General features: G+C 44.1%; 1 protein-coding gene across 4 annotated transcripts in view; it reads left to right on the forward strand.

The window, feature by feature from the left end:
- LOC146868589 (uncharacterized) overlaps positions 1 to 22,864 on the forward strand; it is a 1,503,661-nt gene that overhangs the window by 932,377 nt on the left and 548,420 nt on the right. For all 4 annotated transcript variants that reach the window (XM_085611695.1, XM_085611716.1, XM_085611705.1 and 1 more), the window contains 4 exons: positions 5,504 to 5,557; positions 6,992 to 7,036; positions 18,130 to 18,174; positions 18,898 to 19,005. In XM_085611695.1, coding sequence (XP_085467821.1) covers positions 5,504 to 5,557; positions 6,992 to 7,036; positions 18,130 to 18,174; positions 18,898 to 19,005 — 252 coding nt within the window. The remainder of the gene's footprint in view (positions 1 to 5,503; positions 5,558 to 6,991; positions 7,037 to 18,129; positions 18,175 to 18,897; positions 19,006 to 22,864) is intronic.

Consider the following 22,864-nt stretch of genomic DNA (forward strand, 5'->3'; position numbering starts at 1 on the left):
AAATTTGGAATAAACATTGTTACGTTCTCACTGTAGATGAAGCACTGTCTAAGTCCATTGCGTGTAAACCCTGAATCACGTACAGTAGGGGCACCACTTTGAGGAACATTTTGTGTCCCAGCTACAGTCTACCCAAGTCACAACATCACGGGAACATGCCCAAAGTGTTCTTTAAATGTACGCAATGTAACGTATGCCAGTATGCTGCCACCAAAACTATTAGTTTTCGGTACAACACACCATATGTACACCTTATAAGGCAGTTTATTAACTGCAACAACACATTTGTGATATCCTGTATTATGTCACTGTGGTCTCATTTATATAGGCAGTATTATCAGACCACTAAAGGAACACATCTAAGAACACAGAAGAGCTTTTAAGAACAACACTCCTAATTATCCTTTTGCCTTGCACTTTAATTCCCTCCATTCTACTTTAGAATTGATTCATATCATATTTCATGGCATAGCTCAGGCTATATGCAACCCTTGAGGAGAAGATATGACATTGGTCCTTATAAGGATGGAAACTATGTGGCTAACCAGACTGCGGGCAGTAGACAGGGGATTTTATGTTGACAGTGAATTACATGTTTTTCTCACCGATTGAAAAGATGATACTAAATGTCTGATTGTCTGCTAAGTGATATTTCTGCTGTTTTTATTTGTATTTTTTGATGTAACAGCTTATAAGAAATGTGTCTGTGAGTAATATTAATTATTTTGAGTTTGGGCTCTTCTAAGAGATCTTACCATTATGAACACTGGATTTGATTTAAATACTGATGCTGGTAATTGATAATATGTGAACATGATGTAAATAATGCATATACTACAACTAGTAATTAGTGAAACTCTAATGTTGCACATAAGTTACCCTAATGTATATCTCTGTCTATTCAATTTGATTTGTGTTCTCTTCATATGTGGATCAGATGGCCATCTGTGCTTTACTTTTTTTACTCACACTACTATCTCTTTTCTGTCTACTTAGTATATGCTATACTTTTCATCTCAGAATCAGTTTGGATGCACTAGTAATCATTAGTACACACCAAACTTGTATACTAATAGGCATTTCCCATGATCAATTCCATATATAACTCTTTACATTTGAGCATCTATGAAGTTTACTACTTCTTTGATTTTACTCCTTTATGGCTGCGATTCAAAGTTACCTATGTTTGGTAACTCCTTTTCCATTTTTATTCCTCCTTCTCTCATTTGTTAAACTTTCCCTAAGACCCATACCTTTGTGGGTCTATATATTATTATCCTTCATACTTATAGGACATACACCCACTAGTCTTTACTTTCGTTTGCATTGTAGCTCGCCCTCCACACCGGTCTTTTTTTATTTCATCTTACTAATAAACATAAGTCTATTGGGACCTACTCCAAGATGGCCACCGTCTTTTCAGGCTAATCTGGTTTGGTCAGTTAAACCCAATCTTTGTCCTTTAGTTTCTACTATTATCACGTCAGATGTCATTTAAGACGCCAACGCTGCCACCAGACTTTCTCTCAGACTTTCATGAAGAAAAGTCGGGCAGCACGAAGACTCGACGTTTGCCGCTTTACGGGTGAGGATTTCCAGGGAACAGATTTTTAGCGATCTCAGTGCTGACTGGCATTGACTTTAAAGGTTTTCATTTATCAATGGTATCTTTTATTTGCTGTGCATTGCTAATTTAATTGCGCATTTCCTTACGTTTTCGGCACTGTTTTAGGATATAATATACATTTTGTTTTTCGACTACAATCAGGGTTTCAGTAGCGGTTTTTAAAATGTATAACTGCTTTATGATTATCACTTACAAATTCATGGGGCTGGACTATTTTGATACACTGGATGGGATATTGCTATTCTAGTTAGGTTTTAAATTAGGCTGTATGCCCGTGTTTTTGCTAGATACATACTATTGTAGTTAGACATAAGTATTATTCTCTCTCCGTCCCAGATCGGAGCTTATTATGGACTCCTTGGCCTATGTGAATACCTTATATCTTGATGCTAGACCTGTCTTCCATTCTTTATTTTGTAAAATGGGCTGTTTTTCAACTTTTGTGTACTGCTGATACACACCATTATTAGCTAATTACTTGAATATGTAAATGTTCCATTTGTTTTAATCTGAACAATACGTTGGTTGAGTGACTTTTTATTGCTGGGACCTTATAACCTTTTGGAGATTTCATACTTACTTGTGTAAGTGCTTAAACTACTCTCTATCTATATATGATCACCTGGGTCTTGTTTGACTGTTTTATTCACTGCTTTCCTTCTCAGTGTTAGGAGTTTGCTCTTAAATGTCCTGCCCGATTGTCTCAGTATTTACGCAACTTTTCATGCTAAGTCTTAGCACTTATTTTTTTCACTACTTACCTTGTTATGCATGACATTTTCTTTTTCCTGCTCACACTTCGCCTTAGTCTCCCTTTACTCTCTCTATGATGTACTCTTTTTTCTTACTGACATAGAGATATATATCTTACGTCTTTCTTTTCCCATTTTTGATTTCTTTTCCGTCTGTGCCTTACCTATTATAACGTAAAGACCTCGATTTGTAACTATTTGCACTGTACATCTTACGTATTATTTTACTTATCGCACGTATGTGATTTTACTTGTAGCAGTCTTTTTGCATTTGTATCCAGCACCAGCGGGACATATCTTATTATTTGGTTTCATCTACATTATTGGCTACCATCTTATACTGCCTCCGAGTGAGTGATTCTGAACTTTTCTCTTTTTTTTGGAGAGAGTTATGTTTCTTTGTGACATTTATTCTCCACTGGCTTTTTCCAACTAAGACATTGTATTATATTTTTCTTTTTTTTGTGTTTGTACTCTTTTCCAGTTAGGTCTGGTTTTATCACTTCATTCCACGGAGGTGCGACCCCCTGTGGAACGACTATAGATACTCAACGTGTTGCTCCTGGATTGTGTTGCTCCCAGTGGAACGAATATCCACATGTATATTCTTAAGCTGGGGCTATTTTTGTACCTTCTGTCACGCTGAGAAATATCTTTTGCACATTTTTGGTGGAGTCACTGCCTCTTTTTTCTTTTTTAATCAGGATTCCTTAGGATATTAACATGTGGGACATAATATGTCTCATTCCGACCTATGCCACTTTGCCACGTTTTAAGCAATTCTCGTCTCACAATTGGCCTCTATTTTTTCCCTGGATCTCTCTATTGATTTTGTATCTTTCCCTCACATTACTGATCGACTTACCTGGTATACAATTTCTATCTCCTATTCGTTTTTTTCACTATGGATTCTTCTCTGTCTCGGGTTTTCATCTTTTTCTCATGTTTCTCTTCACACGGTTAATGTACAGTATCTTACATGTTTCTTATTCGTAAATAGTTCACTGCCTTGAAAATGTCCCATAATGACTAAAGACGTGTTGGTTGCTCATCCCTGAAGAATATTAATTTGTGAATCATCTGTATCTGAAGATTATTTGACTGTCTACCCTCTGCAATAAACAAGAACTGTGCTCATTAAAACAGGCCTTTACTGTTTGGACATTGTACTTATTGTTTTAATACCACTTTGAGTGCTTTGTTTTGTTGGATTATATGATTATCAAATATTTCACTGCACCTCCTGACACCTCTAGCACATCACACCCTCACAAGACCGTTGCAACAAATTTCTGGAATTCTTCTGTAATAAAATCACCTCCATATACAGCAGCTTCGACCCTCAGCCAGACCCATTCACAGCCCAAAAATGAACCCTGGCCTTGTGGTGCATCTTCACCACCATCAAAATTGCTGCTACCATGAAGACCACTCACTCTGGGATCCGTTCTGATCTCTTTCCCCACCATGCCTTCATTACAAGATTCCTAATGATCAGTGAAGCACCAACACCCATCCTCAATGCCCCCCAACGTCACAGCCACGTTCATGGATACCTGAAACATGCCACCGCCGTGTCTCTGCTCATGAAACCCTCCACTGACCCAGCCACTCTTTCAGACTACAGACCCATCTCCCACCTACAGTACCTTGCAAAAGTCTTGAGAGAAACTAATCAACTAATGCCTCACTGACCACCTCAGCAACCCCCAGCTCCTCTTCGCCATGCAGCCCAGTTTCAGGCCCAGCCACAGTGTAGAAACAGCACTCATCCCCACCACATATCATATCCGCATGATCCTTGGCAGAGGACACAATGCAGCCCTCATTCTTCTGTACCGCTTGTCAGGGTGCTACACCCCATCCTCATCAGTGGTCTTCACAAGATTGGCATCCAAGGACCTGCTCTCTGATAGGTCTTCTCTTTTGTGACGGATAGAGAACAGTCTGTCAGCATTGCACCTAACGTCTGGGAAGCCGGCAAACTCCTGTGTGGAGTGCCTTAAATTTCATTACTCAGCCCAACCGTCTCTAAAGCATACATGATCCCATTGAACAACTCCAAATGCACTCACAACATCAATATCCTCTCCTCCGCCAATGAGGCACTATTCATATCCACCCTCTCAGACAAGACTGTTCACTGCCTGTATGACTGAGGTCGCTGACTGGATGAAAGCCAACTGTCTCGTTCAACACCAACAAGACAGAAGTAGTGATATTCAGCAAGAACATTTTACCATGAACCACCAACTGGTGGCCGGTCGAACTCTAACCCACACACATGCAAGAAACCTTGGAACAATTCTACAGCAAAACTGGGCATGACTGCACAAGTCGATCCTGTCACTGCATCCTGCTTCCACACTCATGCCCTAGTCACCAGCATGTTAAAGTATGGGAAAACCCCCTACACTGGAACCACCAAGCAACTCACCAGAAGATTACAAACCATCCAAACGTAGGCAACCAAACTCATCCTCAAACTTCCACATAGAAGTCATATCACACCACACCTCAGGGAGCTTCACTGACTCCCAATACATGAATGTGCTTGTTTAAAACTCCTCACATACGTATTCAAGGCACTACACAGCTTAGGCCCCAACTGCCTGACCAGGTCATCTCCTTCCACCAACCACCCAGACACTTCGGCGCCACAGGACTCCTACTCACCAACATCCCATGTATACAAAGAATCTGATCAGGAGAAAGTGTGTTCTCTTACATCACTTCTAAAGCATGAAATGTCCTTCCACTCCATATCAGATCCTCTTTCTCTCTTCATAAATTACAGCTGAAGACCTGGCTTTACAATTAACCAACCTATCATAGGCAGGGCTAGGCATTCACAAATGCTTACCACCATGATACCCTCATGGGTATTCATGCATTTTACACATACACATAACATAACGTACGGCATAGGGACATCCACCATATATGAGAGTGACTATCTTGTCTGCCAAACACTAAATAAGACCCTTAGATTCCTTTTTAGCACCTTAACTGTCTTGTTAGTAATTACACTAACTAAACCTATATGTTGTCAACTAAAATGTTGTAGGCTAAATCAAAACTCTGAGATGTGAAGTTATTCCATCAACTTCTTTTTTTCTTTTAGGGAGAACCAGGCGTTCAAGGTCAACAGGGATTTCAAGGAAAACCAGGACCAAAAGTAAGTGTCTGCCAGCATCCAGTAGGAGAATTGGTGATGATTTCCTGGCACTTTTCTCCCTTCCCCTTGATTGCTATGTTCCTCCAGAAATCATTTGGTTGACGAGGTATGGAACGCACTTGCATCCTTTGGAGTGGTATTTTCCTTGCTATCCCACTAGCGGCATTTCAAGCAGCTCCAGACCTAATTGCTACTTTCTGATGAAGAAGGGCGCAAATCCGGAAGCAAGTCCATAAATTCAAGCACTGTTTGTGCCAACACTGGTGTCAAACACCCTTCTACTTGTGAGTAATTAAAAAACACTGTGGAGTACATCTACCAAAATGCCATGGGAAAACTGGAGCTGGCTTGCTGTCAGTGTGTCCCCCTCATTCCTCAAAGGAAGCATAAACTACTTTCGCTTTAAAGTCTGCAATCACAATGCACTCTTAAGAGTTACATACTCTAACTTGATTTCACTCTAAGGAGTCCTTTTGCTCTCTTATACTGTCACGGATAGCTCATGGTCCCAATCTACAACTCAGTCTCACCATGAAGAGTGTCCTTACATGCACAAACCTGCCCTCTTTAGTTAATAGAAGGTCTCACTTTCTCTCACAGATTATCCTTTATTGGTCACTAAAGGGTGTCTTTTCACTCACAGGCTGTCCTTTCATTTCTCACTAAAGTTTGCACTTATACTTACAAACCAATCCTTTATTGTTCATTGAAGGATTCCATAACACTCCCAAGACAGCCATTTATCTCACAGAAAGGACCATTCCACTCAATGTGTGAACCAAATTTTACTTCCACTGAACACCTACCTCTGCAGATGATCCTTAGTCCCAGTTCAAGATCCAACTTGACTTTTGTTGGTACATCAGTAACAGGCAGTAAACCGAGGTTTCAGACCTGATGTTGCTCCTTCCACTGGAATGTACTATTGCATGAGGGGCAGAATGTAAACAGTGTACTGTTAATACCCTCACTCAAGTCTATCTCATACGACCCCTACAACAGTCTGAAAACATCAATGTTCATGGATCTGTCTTCAGTGTCTTGAGATATCCGTAACCCTATTCTCTAGAAAATAGTGCGAGTATGTCCAAACCAGATGGTGGAAAAATACAATCTAAAGAGGAGTGTATGGAATGCTGCATTGTGGATATCGGGGCAAGTATCATGATTTACCTCGAAACTGACAGCTCTTCAAAGAAAATGAATGTGCAACATCTATACCCAGCACTATACTGAAGGGTGTGCTCAGCATCTGAATCTGCAGCACTACAGTCTGCAAATCGATTGTTACAGTTAAGTAATATTTTCTAGCTCTTCTCACCTCATTCAATCAAGATTGCTGAGGAATCTGCATAGCATTTTATGCTCTGAGTTGCTATGTTTGGAGAGGATTTACAGCGTTGTCATTTCTGATATGTTTGCTTTTTTCTGCAGGGTCCAAAGGGTCCAGCTGGTGAGCGAGGTCCCCCTGGCCCACAGGTAAAGGCACCGCCCTAATTTGTGTACTAACATTCATGTGTTTATGGTGCTCCTCTGAAGCCTGAGACTGGAATCATATTCATTTAGTGATTATGAAAGTAATACATGAAAATCTATGAGGATTATTGGAAAATGACAAACTCCTTTCCATAATATTTCTGGGTGCGTGCAAAGACGGTTAACAAGATAAATATTAAGTTTTGCATCTCTCGATGCTAGTGTTTCCTTTTGTCAATACGGTTTCATTATACAGCATTCTAAAGGTACCCAGAGAAGGGGATTCTGATAGATACTTCTAACCACAGATTTTTCACTTGAGAGTATGCCCATGTGCCAGACTCAATCCAGAGATCTCTGTAGCAGTACCTTCGCGCACATGCTGCTAGGTGGCATCATGCAGCTCTCCGATGGCTCCATACCACCCGGAAGTGATTGAGCAGAGTCGCAAATAAGTACTACCCCTGCACGCTGATGTTAGTTCCTTTCTTTCTGCACCTTCCAACGTGGTTCCAGAGATCCTCTCCCAACTTTACTGGTTTTCTGACAGCTTCAAAGATTTCCACAATGTACTCGGCAACAATGTCTCTTTTGAAAAAGACAGGATTCAAGCCATGCCATGACTGCAAGAAGCCGATGTTAGTCATGTACCCACAAGAGCTGTCCCTTTGGTGCCTGAGTTCAGGACATGACTCATATGGCATGTGATAACTACTCTTTCATGCACCCAATAGCAAGTAGAGAATGGGAGGTGAAGTTTTATGTCATTGAACATACAAAGTAGTTGTGGTATTTGTGCATATTCAATTCTCACTCCAATTCATGGGCCCAGTCATAAGGATTTTCCAGCATCCACTCCACTTCCCTTTCAATATACTGAGGTAAGTCCAAACTCTCATGTTATGAAATGTAGCAGGATTCAAACCATATCCCTTCTTTCAGCCTCTGAAGAAAATGTACTAGGGAGTCAAAATGTAAGTTGCACTCCATTTAGGTCACCAACCACAGAACAGATTCCACAGTAGGTCCCTTCACTTCCGAGTTCCCTCGGCCATTGTTGACCCCAGAGCGGATTGAGGCCTTTGAAGGGCCATTCTGAAGATTTTCAGTGTAATTTTGGCTCCTTTTGATGTGCCTTCTGGTCGCATGGAACCACAGAAACTTCCAATCTGGTTACTGCAGACTGCTCCGTCCCCAGCGCCATCTGCCTCCTTAGGACCCGACTCCTGTATAGACTTCCCCAACACCAGTGCTGATGCCATCAGCGCCAGTAGAGTACCTGGTGCCTTATGCCCATGTCATATCCCAAACTGACACCTATTCAAGTTCAACTAATGTCACACTATGAAATGACAAAGTGCAATCTGTTTTTAAGCGGCCTTAGTTTAACCCTGTGCCTCTACCGTGTTACAACTATCAGCAGAGGCTCTGTTATCTTTTTGGTTTCCTCTTTCTTGTCATCAACATAACTGTAAACCATGAATCTCTCCTCAAATGAACCCAACCAAGTCCCAAAGTTCAAACCAGGACAAACACGTCCAAGAGCCAATACGCCAACTACCAGTTGGGTCCAGAACTGGACCTTCCTTTCGAGCCTGAGCTTCGAGCTTGACGACCAGGAAAGGGCAAATCCTCTGTTCTCTATCTTCAAACTGTGTCCGTACTGGGAGGAACCATCTCAAGTATGTTTCTGATCATTTCCTGAAATGAAAAGGCAAAGAGCCATCAATTCTGGTCTTCTGAATGAACCATCCAGTAAGGTTTTATGACATCGGGTGGGTAAGAACATAACCTTGCATTATCACAAATGATACAGTGTAATTACATAACATCATACTCCAAGACAAATATATGTAATCAAGCCAGGGTGGGATAATCCTCGCCTCTGTGCCCTTAATGGAATTGAAAATTCTTAACGCGCAAGCTAGAAATGTTACTATTCTATGTCAGAACTGGAGGCTCCGATTATGCTTGTTTAACCCTTTCGATGCGTCGGACGCGCGGGAGTCGACTGACGCATCAGTGCTCATGTGCGTCGGACGGCTCCCACGTGTCCGACGCCATGGCACTGGGAATCCCTCTGGTGCGGAGAATATCCCCTTTCCAATGGTACCCCTCCCCAGTGGATCCCTGATTGAGGATCGCCCCAGAAGGGTGATCTCCAAGCAGGGATCCACCACTAGACACCAGGGAGGGGGGAGCGGCCCCTTGGGCAAGGGCCTTTGCTCCCCCCAAAAAATATTGGTAATTTGCAGTCTTTCTGTTCCCCGGGAGGCAGATGGGGGCAGTAGCCCCCGGCTGTCTGCCCCCTGGGGGGACAGACAGCCCACTGGACGCCAGGGATTTTTTTTTTGGTGCAATTTCAATGAGCATGCCAATATCCCCACCCTCTCCACAACTACAGATGGGGGCAGTAGCCCCCAAACTGTCCCCCAGGGGGGTAGAAAGCCCACAAGACACCAGGGATTTTTTGAGGGGTAATTTTAATTGTGTGGTGGCTGCCCAAAACGGGCAAGCCAATGCCCCACCCCCCTTCCACAATTTCAGCCTTTCTGCCCCCTCTGGGAGGCAGATGGGGGTCAAAAAGCCAACTAGAAGCCAGGGATTTTTTGGGGGCAATTTGAATTAGGGTGGAGGCTGCCCAAAACGGTCAAGCCAATGCCCCCACCCACCCCTGTAACAATTACAGTCTTTCTGCCCCCCCCCCCCGAGGCAAAAAGCCCACTAGAAGCCAGGGATTTTTTGGGGGGCAATTTGAATTAGGGTGGGGGCTGCCCAAAATGGGCAAGCCAATGCCCCACCCACCCCGCACCAATGACAGTCTTTCTGCCCCCCTGGCTGGTGGGCAGATGGGGGTGGTAGCCCCCAATCTGCCCCACCCCCCCGGGGGGGGGCCAGAAAGCCCACTAGAAACCAGGATTTTTTGGGTATTCATGTAGGGGCTGCCCAAAATGGGCATGACAATACCCACCCAAAGAGAAATCCCAGTCTTTCTGCCCCCCCAGGGGGGTCAGATGGGGGCAGTGGCCCCTGATCTGCCCCTGGGGGAGCAGAAAGCCCACTAGGCGCCAGCGATTACGCTGGCTTTTTTATGCGTGGGGATGGGGGCTGCCCAGAATGGGCATACCAATGCCCCCACCCCCCAAAAACTAGCCACAGTCATTCTGCCCCCCTTGGGGACATATCGGGGCAACCCCCCACCCCTCCCCCGATTCCCCCCGGCGCGGCAGAAAACCCACTATGCACAGACTTTTTTTTAGCAATGTGCCTACCTGTCGATTTTGGGCCCAGCACAGCTGGCACATAGGGAAAATCATCAAACCTATACATTTTTGAAAACTAGACACCCAGGGGAATCCAGGATGGGGTGACTTGTCAGGCTCTCACTAGCTTCTGTTACCCAGAATCCCTTGCAAACCTCAAAATGTGTCCAAAAAACCAAACTTTCCTTACATTTCTGAGGTGGAAAGTTCTGGAAACTGCGTGGATTCACAAAATTCCACCCAGCCCACATTTCCCAAAGTCTTCTGAGAAAAATGGTACCTCACTTGTGTGGGTGGGTCAAGTACCCACGACAGGCAAGGGCCCAAAACGTATTGAGGCGACATCAAAATTGCCTATCACAAAACAACCTGGTTTTGCAAGGTGGGTCACCTGGGTTTTTGGCCCCATGCTCGGCGGCCAGCCAGGGAAACCTACCAAACCCACACATTTCTGAAAACAAGACACCCGGGGGATTCCAGGGAGGTATGGCTTGCGTGGATCCCTAAACATTTTCTTACCCAGAATCCCCTGCAAACCTCATAATTAGCTGAAAAAATCACTTTTTCCACAGTTTTTTGTGTGGGAAAGTTGTGGCATCACCGGGCTGACACAAATTTTCTACCACCCAGCGTTGTCCCCAGGTCTCCCGATAAAAATGGTGCCTCACTCGTGTGGGAGGCCCAAGTACCCACGACAGGCAAGGGCCCAAAATGTATTGAGGTGACATCAGAATTGCCTATCACAAAACGATCTGGTTTTGCAGAGGCGGGGGTCACCTGGGTTTTTGGCCCAAGTCCTGCAAGAGTTGAATGGCCCAGGACAGGTGCAGCAACACTGACTGCTGCTCTTGCGCAGTCAGAATGAGATTGTCAAGGTAAACAATCAGGTGAACTTCCCTTGCTCTGAGGTGTTCCACCACCTGTCTCATCAGTTTGGTGAAGTACCCAGGAGCTGACGAGAGACCGAAGGGCAGGACTTTGAATTTGAAACTGCAGCTTTGCCACTGGAACTGCAGGAACTCCCTATGTGGAGGAAATATGGAGACTGAGAAGTAAGCGTCCTCAGATCCAAACGGCCCATCCAGTTGCTCTCTTGAAGAATATCTAGAAGAAGGAGAATCTTTTCTACCTTGAAATGGCTGTAAACAACCAAGGCAGTGACTTTCAAAACCAGACGGTAACCACCACCTTTTTCTCTACTAGAAAGAAGGCACTGAATAATCCCTTGCGGTGTGAAACAGCTGGGCAAAACGCCTGTTTGTGTGAGAGTATCTGAATTTCTGACGTTATAAACGTCTGCTTGCTTAGTGAAAAAAACAGTACGTATGGGGAAGAGACCGGTGAGGGGTTTCGTAAAAACTTCAGTTTGTACCCCTGAACAGTTTTGAGAACCCATGGATTTTGGGTAATTTACCACGAGTTGTGAAGAAGGAAGCAAATCCTGCCCCCCAAATTTATTTCCAAAAGAGGAATAATTCTCACCCATAAGTCCAGAATCTTGTATTGCTCTTTGCTGTCCTCTGTGGTTCCCTCTACATAAACAGTTCTACCTCCCCGGGGAAGAAAGTGGTAATGGTTGAGTCTTCATACCACCACTCTATGCTACGGGGGTAGTATTCTTGATGGTGGGAGTATTGGAACGCACCACAGCCTGACGAGTGCTTTCTGCATTGCCCTGCCCTGAAAATTGTTCCAAGTGTGGAGTTGGTTTTGTATGAGAACTTGAAAAATGATAATAACTAAAAACTGCTTTACTTAACTTTTCTCTAGGAAATGTCCCAGTTTGATATCTAGGCATATCACACTGAGTAGAAAAAGTAATCCATAAAGTAATCTGTAAGTTAATCAAAAGTAATCTAACAGTAATTTCCACTGTGTTGAAAAGAGGTACAAACCTGTAACAAAGAAATTTTCATTCAGCTTGCTTGTATTGTTCAACCTGCCTTGAAAAGTACCATTTACACTTTTTTTTTTATTGTCCTCTTTTTTTAATAATCTTTATTCGTTTTACATCCAGCACAGCATACAACTGTATATATGTTGTATTAAAGTACAAATTACACTACGTTTCCATTTGCATTTTTTGTGCACACTAGGTAGGGGGCTAATCATCACATTTGACATTACATTCCATTTACACTTACCTGTACCAGGCTTGCTTGGTTCTAGAAAATAAATATAACTAAATAATATTTTTTATACAAACAAATTGGTCTGAATTCTGTCTTTGAGTGTGTGACATCATTTGCTGTCTGAGAGTGTAGAACAAATGCTTAACACTACCCTCTGTTAAAGCCTTACTGCTCGCCTACATTACCACAAATAGAGGGCAAGGTTTTATCTACTTTTACCTCTGCCTACCTTTGGGGTTCCACTGGACTCTGTGCACACTGTACCTCATTTTGGTCTAGTATATACAGAGCCAGCTTCCTACCACACCCCCTAGTATGCCACCATCCAGATGGAGGGGACTGAGATGTGTCCTTCACCCCGCCTCCCCCACCTGAGGGGTGGGGTTGGCAAAGTTGGGCACACCTCTCTTCCTAGCTTGGTGTTCCTGACGATTCCCCCGCCCAAAGTGGGGGGCAGAGCTGGTGGGAGCCAGTTGCTGGACGCAGCAAAAGGCAGGGACAGCTCACAAAGGCATCAGGTCTTTGAGGCAACCCCTTTGTGAACCCAACCCATCCTGGAGTAGGAGGCATGACACCTCTGCCCAGGATGGGCTTTGTTTCTGGACTCAGAGAGCAGAGGCTCTCTACCCAGGGGTCAAGAAACCTGTCTGGTGGTGGCAAATGGCAGGCAACCATTCAGGAACCACACCAGGGCTGTTCGTTTTTCAGGGGGCATCTCTAAGATGCCCTCTGAGTGCATTGTACATTAAATTCCACACTGCCATCAGTGTGGGTTTAATGTACTGAGACATTTGCTATCAAACTTCCCAGGTTTTAGTAAAGCCATTATGGTACTGTGGAGCTCATAATGACCAACTACCAGACCATATACTCTTTATGGCTTTACTACACTTACAATGTCTACGAATGGACTTAGACACTGTAGCAGTGCAGGGCTCATGCCACTCTATCCTCACCTGAGCGCAAGTGCACCCTGCAAGAGGGGTGGATTACCTAAGCCTCAGGCAGTGGGTTGTAGGCATGTGAATCTACAGCTCTACATGCCAAGAACAGATGCTTACTGGGTAGGTAACATAATCCTTTTCTCTCATCCAGGCCTTTGTTTTTTCAATGAATGATGCCCCTCATGTGCCTACTCCACTACTCAACTCTCCAGCGATTTGAGCTTTACCATTCGATGCTCCCTCATGATTATGCCCTCATCCATGGAGCATAGCTGTTCCCTCACTTTCCAGAACCCTGACAGACGGTATTTCTCGTCTGGATCCCATTGATTGGCATTCTGCAGGAACAGCTTCCACCCACTTGCAATGACCTGCGCCACATTCATCAACCCATCATCCTTCTCAGTGGCACGGCAGACATCCTCCACTGTCAGCGCCTTCGGGCAGGCCGCAGTCACCACCATGCAGGTAAACACCTCCTCACTCGGCATGTCTACCTTTCCCCGTTTGGTATCCCGAGCTTCTGAAAATGAGCATCGACCTTCCAATCAGGCAGCTCCTTTGGGAGGATCTTTTGTCACGGCAGCAGGGAAGGGTCCGCCACCCGAACTGTCAACCTCTGCCTCCTTGCGTGGAGATTGAGCAGCGACAGTTGATAGCTTTTGACCTTTCTCCTGAAGCTTGCAATGTTATCTTGGTGGCCTCCATCAAAATGGTATATGCCTGCTGTTAGCAAAATTTTTTTAAATATTGTACAGAAAAGTCTATTGACCCCTTTTCTGCCTCTCTTTCTGATATTTTTCTTTTTATTCCTGCGCTTGCCCAGCAGGGCTTTGCTCTGGTCACTCTTAAAGGTTATCTTTCTGCTCTTTCTGCTTTCCTGTGGCTGCCTGATCAACCCTCTTTATTTAAGTCCACTATTGAATTCAATTCAGTTCAAATCTTTATTCAGGTACATAAGCAGCCATAAAAGTACACACATTAAAAATGAATCAATAATTAAAAACAGACAAGTTCTTTTGCATCAGTCATTATCTTCCTAAATAAAGCAATCTAAAGGTCTCTAGATCAATGTCCTATTAAAAACTATAAAGCTGACATAGATTGCCGTGCCCGCACAGCAATTTTCAGAAACAGTCCGACACAATAAAGAACGTTATTCAGCTGAAGCAATACATTATAAGCTTCTCTAAAATCAGTAATGTGTAGCCTCTTAATTAATGTTAGTAAAATACTTTTGGTATACAGAAAACAAAAATCACAAAACAGTGAAAAATGTAATGTTGACCCGACCTCCCGTTTCATGGGCAGGGGCGATTATCTAGATTAGCTTGAAAAACCTAGAGGGAAACTTAACAGGTACTTAATTGTATCTTCCCTAAAGCAAAATAACAGACTGCGCTCCTAGTGACCCACGGGACTGGACATGTATCTTTGGGGTTGGGCATGCCCTTCCGGGTTTATGCCCAGATAGGCTGTCAGTCTGGATTTACCATGCTCCCTCTTCAGTCTTTCTGCATGTGCAAATGTAAACCAAGTGGTGTGCAGCTGCTTTTCATTAATGGTGAGAGGGGCCCCTGGATTATCCAACAATTGTTTACAGCCAGTCTTGTGCAGGTGCGATTCAATATACATTAACCGTGGGAATTTTCTACCTTTGTCACAGGAGAGGCAATCTTTTAAGGTATCTTTTGTGAGGGCTCTCTCCATGTTTTCCCAGAGTACAAGCCAAAGAAGCAATGAGCGGGCACCAATATAATCCTCAACATAGGGGATTCCCAGCTCAGTGTGACATACATAGCAAGAGCTATAGATCGGCACCCCCAGGATCCTCCTACAAAATTTGAATTTGAATTTGGTGACATTGCTCAATTCCAAAACTTAGGCCACGTGTTTGTAGATCTAATGATGCCATAAACTTTACAAAGCCATTAACTTAAAGAAAAAGCGCCTTTGCAGTGCGGGCCATCAACACAGCATCATCAGCATATAGCAATGCTGGTAAAAAAAAAACTTTGATCTTAAGGACCTTTGGGTGGTGGTGAGTGAAAAAGGGTGACAGTTAGTAATGTACAAAATAAATAAAAGTGAGGCTAAATCACAGCCTTGTCTCACGCTTCTCAAATGTCAACATCTTCTGAAGCTTCATCTTTGGTGTTGATTCTTATTCTGGCTTTCATACCTCGATGGACTTATGCCAAAAAGTGCACTATTGCTTCATCCAGGCCAAGAGAGATTAAAATGGACCACAGCTTTGAATGGTTAACACTGTCAAATGCTGTGGTTAGGTCCATAAAGGCCAGATATATAGGAGACTTTTTAGCTACGGTATATTTCCCAATAATTAACTTAAGGTTAAGTTCCCTATTGTACACAGGTTCCTGAAAGGGCTTGCACATATGTTTCCCCCTTCGCCTTTTATAATGCCTCAGTGGGATCTGAACCTGGTTCTCACTTATCTCATGTGTGCTCCCTTTGAGCCGCTTTACAATTGTCCCCTCTGGCTGCCTCACATCAAGAAAGCTTTTCTAGAGGCGATAGCATCTGCCAGGAGGGTGAGTGAGTTGCAGGCTTTATCATCCAAGCCTCCCTATCTTATGGTATATCCGGATGGGTGGTGCTTTGCACCCCTGCTGCTTTCCTGCCTAAGGTGGTGTCCCTATTCCATTTGAGACAAACTGTCACCCTGCCCACCTTTTATACTCCTCCACATCCCTCTAATGAGGAGAAGTGACTCCACAGCCTAGACCCAAAAAGAGTGTTGTTGTTCTGCCTTGACAACAAAAAAGAGTTCTGGTGGACTACCAATTCTTCCTTGAAGAGAAAAAAGGTTGTGCAGTTCAGAAACAAACCATTTCACGCTGGGTCATTCTCTGCATCAAGATCTGCTACGCCGTGGCCAAAAAGCTGCCTCATGAGGGCTTACGGGCCCATTCCACCAGAGGTAAAGCTGCAACCAAAACGTTGGCTCATGGTGTTCCAGTCCTGGACATCTGTCAGGCAGCAACATGGGCGTCCACCCATTCGGTCCTACAGGACTTCTTAGTTTAGTCTATTTGTCCGCAGCCCCCCACCTAGATGCTATGATGTGGGTATCTATTCAAAGGTAAGGAATCTGCAGCTAGAAGTCTCTTAAAGATGACTACGTTTCTTACCTTTGGTAACGCATTATCTGGTAGAGACAATATCTTGCTGCAGATTCCTTACAGACCCAACCATGCCTCCCTGCTCTTTAGACACATTTTTAAGGCTAGGGTTGGTGCCTGTTTAGGGCCCTAGTTTGGACACACGCTACTCTGTTCACTTCATGGCCCTGCGCTTCTGATGTGGAAAGTTGTGAAAAGTAACTGGCTTAGCACACCTGGGTTGCACCTGCATAGGCAACCGCAATGTCACATCAGCGCCAATGACACCGACGACACCACGCTGAACCGAACGGAGCCACCCAACGGTGTGCAGGGGTACTGCTCACGCAAACGTTTCTGTATCCAGACTGATGCCTGGGAAATTCAAAGGTAAGGAATCTGCAGCTAGATATTGTCCCTACCAGATAATTTGTTACCGAAGGTAAGTAACTTGTTCTTTTATGTGTAAATTAATTCAACCCTACCTTGATCTAGGCGGACCTAAATCGATAACTAGAGTATCCTGAGCAAGCAAGCAAAGAGGCATGGTCTATTGAGAAAGTTGTTGGAGCTCTGGCAGAGCTGTGGTAGGGCCACCCCTGTGCTCTTAGTTGGGGAGACACAGTGTAATACATGCACTGACCTCTCCTCCCACTAAAACTGCCCAGTGCTACAGGGGGGTCGAAGGCTCTGCATTCCAACCAGGAGCGGTGTCCCATGATCTCTAACTATGATGGATCATGGGCCTTTTTAATACTGGCATACCTAGCACCAATGTCATCATGTCCAATCCTGAGAACTAGAACTACTATTGGCAGAGAACTTTCCCTCATGCCGTGCTTTTTGATAGCCAATCTAGATAGTGGTAGGAACAAGTTGATTTTGAATGCTACCAGTGATGTGATGGCGGCAGATGCACCAACACTTATGGCTTCACTATGGCTCTACTCCAGCTAAGGAGGCCTGGCAAAAACCACAGAACAAGGCACAGCCTGGTTCCATTTATCCAGAGTGGTTGACAAAACAAACGAGATCTACCACTGCCCTCAGGTATTTAGGGAACTATCCCTAACACTGCAAATACTTGATGGGAAGGGAACAGAGAGAGAGTGTGCAGAGATCAGGGAGTATGGAAACACCAACACCACTGAAATGTTTGTCCAGAAGAGTGGGAACAAATTCTTTGTGGAAAGTGCAGGCTGACAGCGAGCATGGGCTGTGTCCCCTTCCAGAGCAGGAAGGAAGGCCTCCGAGGCATCAGCCAAGAAACCCTTGACCATAGGTATAGCAACATGAGTAGTCAATAAAAGGTGGAAGGTGGAGGTGGTTGAAGCAAAGCTGTAAGTAAAGGATACCCTTCCATTTTGATGCAGTAGACTGATGGAGACTTTGTAGAAATCAAGTAGCTATAAATAAAGTTTAAGTTGGTACTATAGAAATTGTATGCATATGAATGAGAAAAGCGGATGTAAGCACTGCAGAAGTAAAACCATTTAAACAAGACATGCTGGGTTGAGACTGAAGTGCTACATGAAAAAGGGAATATGAGATTGGAGCTTTGTGCAGTATTGGGTTGGTTTTTGTGACCTTTTGGCAATGTTTTTCTAAACAATATTGCTTTACATTTTTCAGGGACGAACAGGAGATCCGGGCTCCAGAGGCCTGCCTGGATTGCCTGTAAGTGAACTCTGTGCAGTACTGCTTTGATGATTGTTTTAAATAACACAGTTCTTGTTGTTAGTGTTCTCTGATTCATGCCTGGAGTGCCCAAATATTAAGTGACAACGAACAATTCTGCAATTATTAATTCAACTTAAAAAGTAGGTTATTCTGTTGCAATTTGTCTAACCAGTGTCAATCACTCTTAGTAGAATCCCATCCCATTGTTTTTTTGTTCAACATGCCACCTCAGTTTGGACCCACCCATATGCAAATCTGTCTCAACACTGCTCCAATAGGAACAGTCCAGCCTGAACTGCCTGGCCAGGTCCTCCCTGAACCAAAACACAAGCAACTTAAGACCGGTTTCACCCTGATTGGGGCTCATCTGTTAGGTGTAACCTGTGAAGGTTGAAGTGCTTGTCTTCCCCATTCCAGAAGTTGTGCTTTTAACTCTGACTAGTTAGGTGATATGAACAGTCATTATTCACAATGGAAGGCCAGCTCCTCTGCCTCAAAATGCCGTAGCACTAGCAAATGCCACCTATCAAATGGCATCTAACTTATCATTGTCTGTAAGCCAGTAACATCATCTCTTTTTAATTTCATAGTGTTCATTTTCAAAACAGACATACGCTTGTGCTTTGCCATCCATCAATAATTAAGTATCCATTTGTAATCTTCCTTCATAATGACTATGTTTTATTTACAAACACATCACCAAGTGTTTTAATTCTACAGGGCCCAGTAGGTACTCCAGGCCCTGACGGAAGCCCAGGAAATCCTGGCCCTAAAGGAAATCTTGGACCTTCCGGAGAATTAGGACCCGCTGGCCCCAGTGGATACCCAGTAGGTGCCTCACTTGTACTCGCTTAATGCACACAAAAGCATCTAGATGTTTGCTGGGCTTACGAACCATCGTCCTATCACTGCATGACCACATGTTTTCACTCTTGCGGTTAGGCTGCTTTCATCTTGTGAGTCTTGAGTATGGTCTGTGGATTCTCTTCACATGTTCACAACAATTATTTGTCTAGTTTTTTTTATATAGGACAGGCCATACCTTGATAGCAAGCATGCCAGTTGTGTATGACATAGCAGTATAAAATAAGTGTGTGTACTATGTAGGTATTGAAATGTATGTAGCACTACTTTAAACGTGTAACATTGGAGCACAGCACAAGATGCAAGGGATAAATTCAAGGTTCCAAAGTAAGCAGCGAGGTCTTCCCTTAAAAATCCGGTGAGGACCTTGTAGAAAAGGGCTCTTGATTAGTTCTTCCTGAACACTGCCATATGGTAGATGTGAGGTGTGGGACTGCAATTTCTTTTCAAGGTGAAATGTTCCTTGGTTGTGTCTGCCATTTTATTTTTCTCCGATTGCTGCTTCAGGAAGGCTGATGATAGCCAGGTGCAGAGATCTCACACTCCATTTTGCCCTTGTTTGCTTGCAACAACCCCATTGATACCTGCTATAAAGAACTATCACTTTTCACACAGGCTGTGTCCGAAAAACAGTTTTAAAACAATGACATTTGAAAGAGAACTTCCCCATTCAGCTTCTTAAGCCTTTAGACTGTGAATCTACATCCCTGTTGGGGTAAATGTATACACACCTGATATCCAAACCACCCACTTTGTTCCAGATTGCAGTTCTTCTTTATTAAGGAAGAGCACACTCCTCAGAATACTCCAAGAGCTGCTGTCTGACCAAGGCTTGTGTCTACATGAACGCTAGACTCTAACTTCCTGTACTTTCTGCTGGAGCACGTGATGGTTCTCCTAAAGTGCTTGGCAGTCTGCCTGACTGCCAAGAGAGGGAAGGATTGCTTCTGACCCTAGTAGAAAAGAACCTGTCCAGAAGGAGAAGCCCAGCATATTCCCGGAATGGAGAGAACCCAGAGAAAGCTGACTACCAACAGAGTGGAAAGTCATGTTCAACCCAAGCTGTGAGCGTGTTCCTGGAGCGGTTCCCCTTGTGTATTGAGCCAAAACATTTGCAAGAACAAGAATCATTGTTTCAACCAGCAATCTGCCATGCGTCCAAGAGAGTTATGCTGTTGTTGCTCACTTTGGGGGAGTAGTCACATCACAGCAAAAGTGGATTTCCCTTATCGGCCTGGATACCGCAAATGCTGAAGATGGACCATCACAGATGCCTCACCTTGGGGGCTGCAACAGCAGTAGTTGAGCATCTGCCAGCACTCTGCCGAGGAGGCCACCATTGCTGAAGATGAGTACTTCTGTACAGGCCTGCTGTGCTGACTTCATCCCGTGGTCCTTGTTCTAATGCGTGATCACCGTTACGATCCCCCACAGAAGTGATGCAACCACTGTGAGTGAGGTCAGGTACTCAAACTGGGCCTGCTGCACTGAGAGACATGCAATGCAAACCAGCAGGTAAAAGCAGGATGTAACCTGCCACTTGAGCAAAAGATTACAACACACAGATGAGTTTGCCACATGGACTTCAGACTTTTTGACAAGTAACTGTAACGGGGGGAAAAAGACATTGAACTGATTTACCCATTTGATCAGTGGGATATTTGAAGAAATCTGCCCCTGTGCTCAATCAACAACTATGCCTACTTGGTCTGTAGTCATTAGATTTCACCTATAGTGGGGATAGGTATTACCATAAGTGGGGTGTAAGACCTTAGTGAAATTTGTAACCGAGTTTACAGCACTGCATTTGCATTCTTATTAATCAGTGTAGCCATAATAAAATGGGCCCCAGGACATCAGTGGCAAATGACCTCAACCATTATGGTTGGGCTCTTGTAGCCTCTGCCTACCCTGTACACCCTCCATCACCACAGGCAGCGTGTGTTTGTATGGTTTTAGATGTCCCTGGATGAGTAATAGTAGAGCCCATTGGACTCCACAAGTGTCAGCTGCACTAGATGTGGGTCTTCTTTGTGCCGGTCTATCAATATACATTTCAGACATTGCGGCCTGCACGTGCACCTCACCTCTCTCCCAGAAACCAGTTGCTCCTGTTGAGTGTGTGTAGCTGCAGTTACCCTGCAAGAATGAAACTTTCCTCTCCCTCTTTTGATTTTGAGCCTGTATCTCTGTGGAGATCGTCATCATTTCTGAAACGCTTCCACATCCGCCTGGAACAGGATACGCATTAGTTTTGCATCACCTGGACTTGAGTTAATCACACCAGTGTCATGCCACTCCAAGGAAAAAAAGGCCTTTACAAATTCAAAAGGTGTAATCCACTTTATTTGGCAGGTCGGGTGATTAGGCTAAGATAAATACAGACTTCACTAACCAGTATTTTGTACAGTGCTTCCACTTTTCATTAAAGAGGACCTGTGCCTCAGCACAAAAGAAGAGAAAACAAAACAAATAGCCAAGATTACAACCTCTACTGCATCTCCACACTGAGCCTCAGTCTGTCAAAGACACCAATTAGAAACTGTGGAGACAGAGGGACTTACCTGCTTTAACAAAGAGTTGGAGTGCGTGCCCTTGCAATTGACAAAGCCCAGCTGCCTGATAAGACCTATGTAACACAGTCTTGATGGACTGAAATTACACTGCAAACATGAGGTACCCACAAGAAGCTGACGGTGAACCAAGCATGACAACTTCTGTACCAAAGGGGGGCTCCATTGATCTAAATCTTCATAAAGGGTGCCTCACCTTCCTCTAACCTTGTGTACCGATAGGGTGTCTGTTCCTACCCTTCTGGCCATTCCTGGAAATCTTGAAGACTCCCTACTTTGAACCCTGTTGTTGAGTGCTGCCTGTAGATGTCCCTGAATCCAGAATTGTTGGAATCATCACTCTATCCCCAGCAGCTGCTTTGATATTGCAGTTTAATCTCCCACTCAAGACACCTTGTCCATGTCAGTATTTTATTGGCCTTTGACTTTCCTATGCCAGTTATGGGTGCCTCAGTCACAACAAGAAATCACAACTACAGACAGTTGGTACTGGGATTAGGGCCTCACTACCTCATTCCAGCATAAGGGATTCCTATAGTGAACTGGCATCCTAGCCACAAACTGACTCTCCCTGTGTAACTTATAGGTATTAGGCATGGATTTCAGTGCTGTCCTTCACCGGACACCGGTGATGAATCCCCGGATTGAAACACTCCCACTAAATGGGCACCACTGGGAAGACAAACAAAACCTTTTACCGTCTTTTGGTTTCATAGAAAGTAAATTAGGTTGATTGTGTAGTACGTTCCAACTCTGAAACTGAAATGAAGTCGCTGCATATGAATACTCTCAGGAACATGAGTTTTGGCCTTTGATTTAATTTGGTAAAAGAATTTGAGGCATTGTAGAGCCAAGTGCTCCTGAGGAGATTTGAGCACAGCCGAATCTTTGCCCATAGGATAACCTGGCTGTAGGTTCAGTGTTAAACTAATCTATAATGACTAGCGCTAAGGAGCTGAAATAGTGTTTTGGGTTGGTTCTCGGGTCCAGGAGGTGCTAAGCGCTTCTGTTTGTTATATTTTTCAGAGATGTGATACTGTATCTGTAATTCGAAAACCCACACCACTTCCTAGAGGAAGCCTTTAGTGCTTACCAGCAACCCTAAGAAAGTCAAGTGCTAAAAGGGAGTATTTTTTAGTTCCGCTTTACTGTTGCGGTATTGTGACCCCAGTCCACCAGTGATAAATGACAATAATTGGTATAATTGGTCTACGCTGCCACCAATTATTACCCTCCACATCACCCAGTGA

The sequence above is a fragment of the Triturus cristatus genome, chromosome 1_2 (assembly GCF_964204655.1).
Source record: "Triturus cristatus chromosome 1_2, aTriCri1.1, whole genome shotgun sequence".
NCBI lineage: Eukaryota > Metazoa > Chordata > Amphibia > Caudata > Salamandridae > Triturus > Triturus cristatus.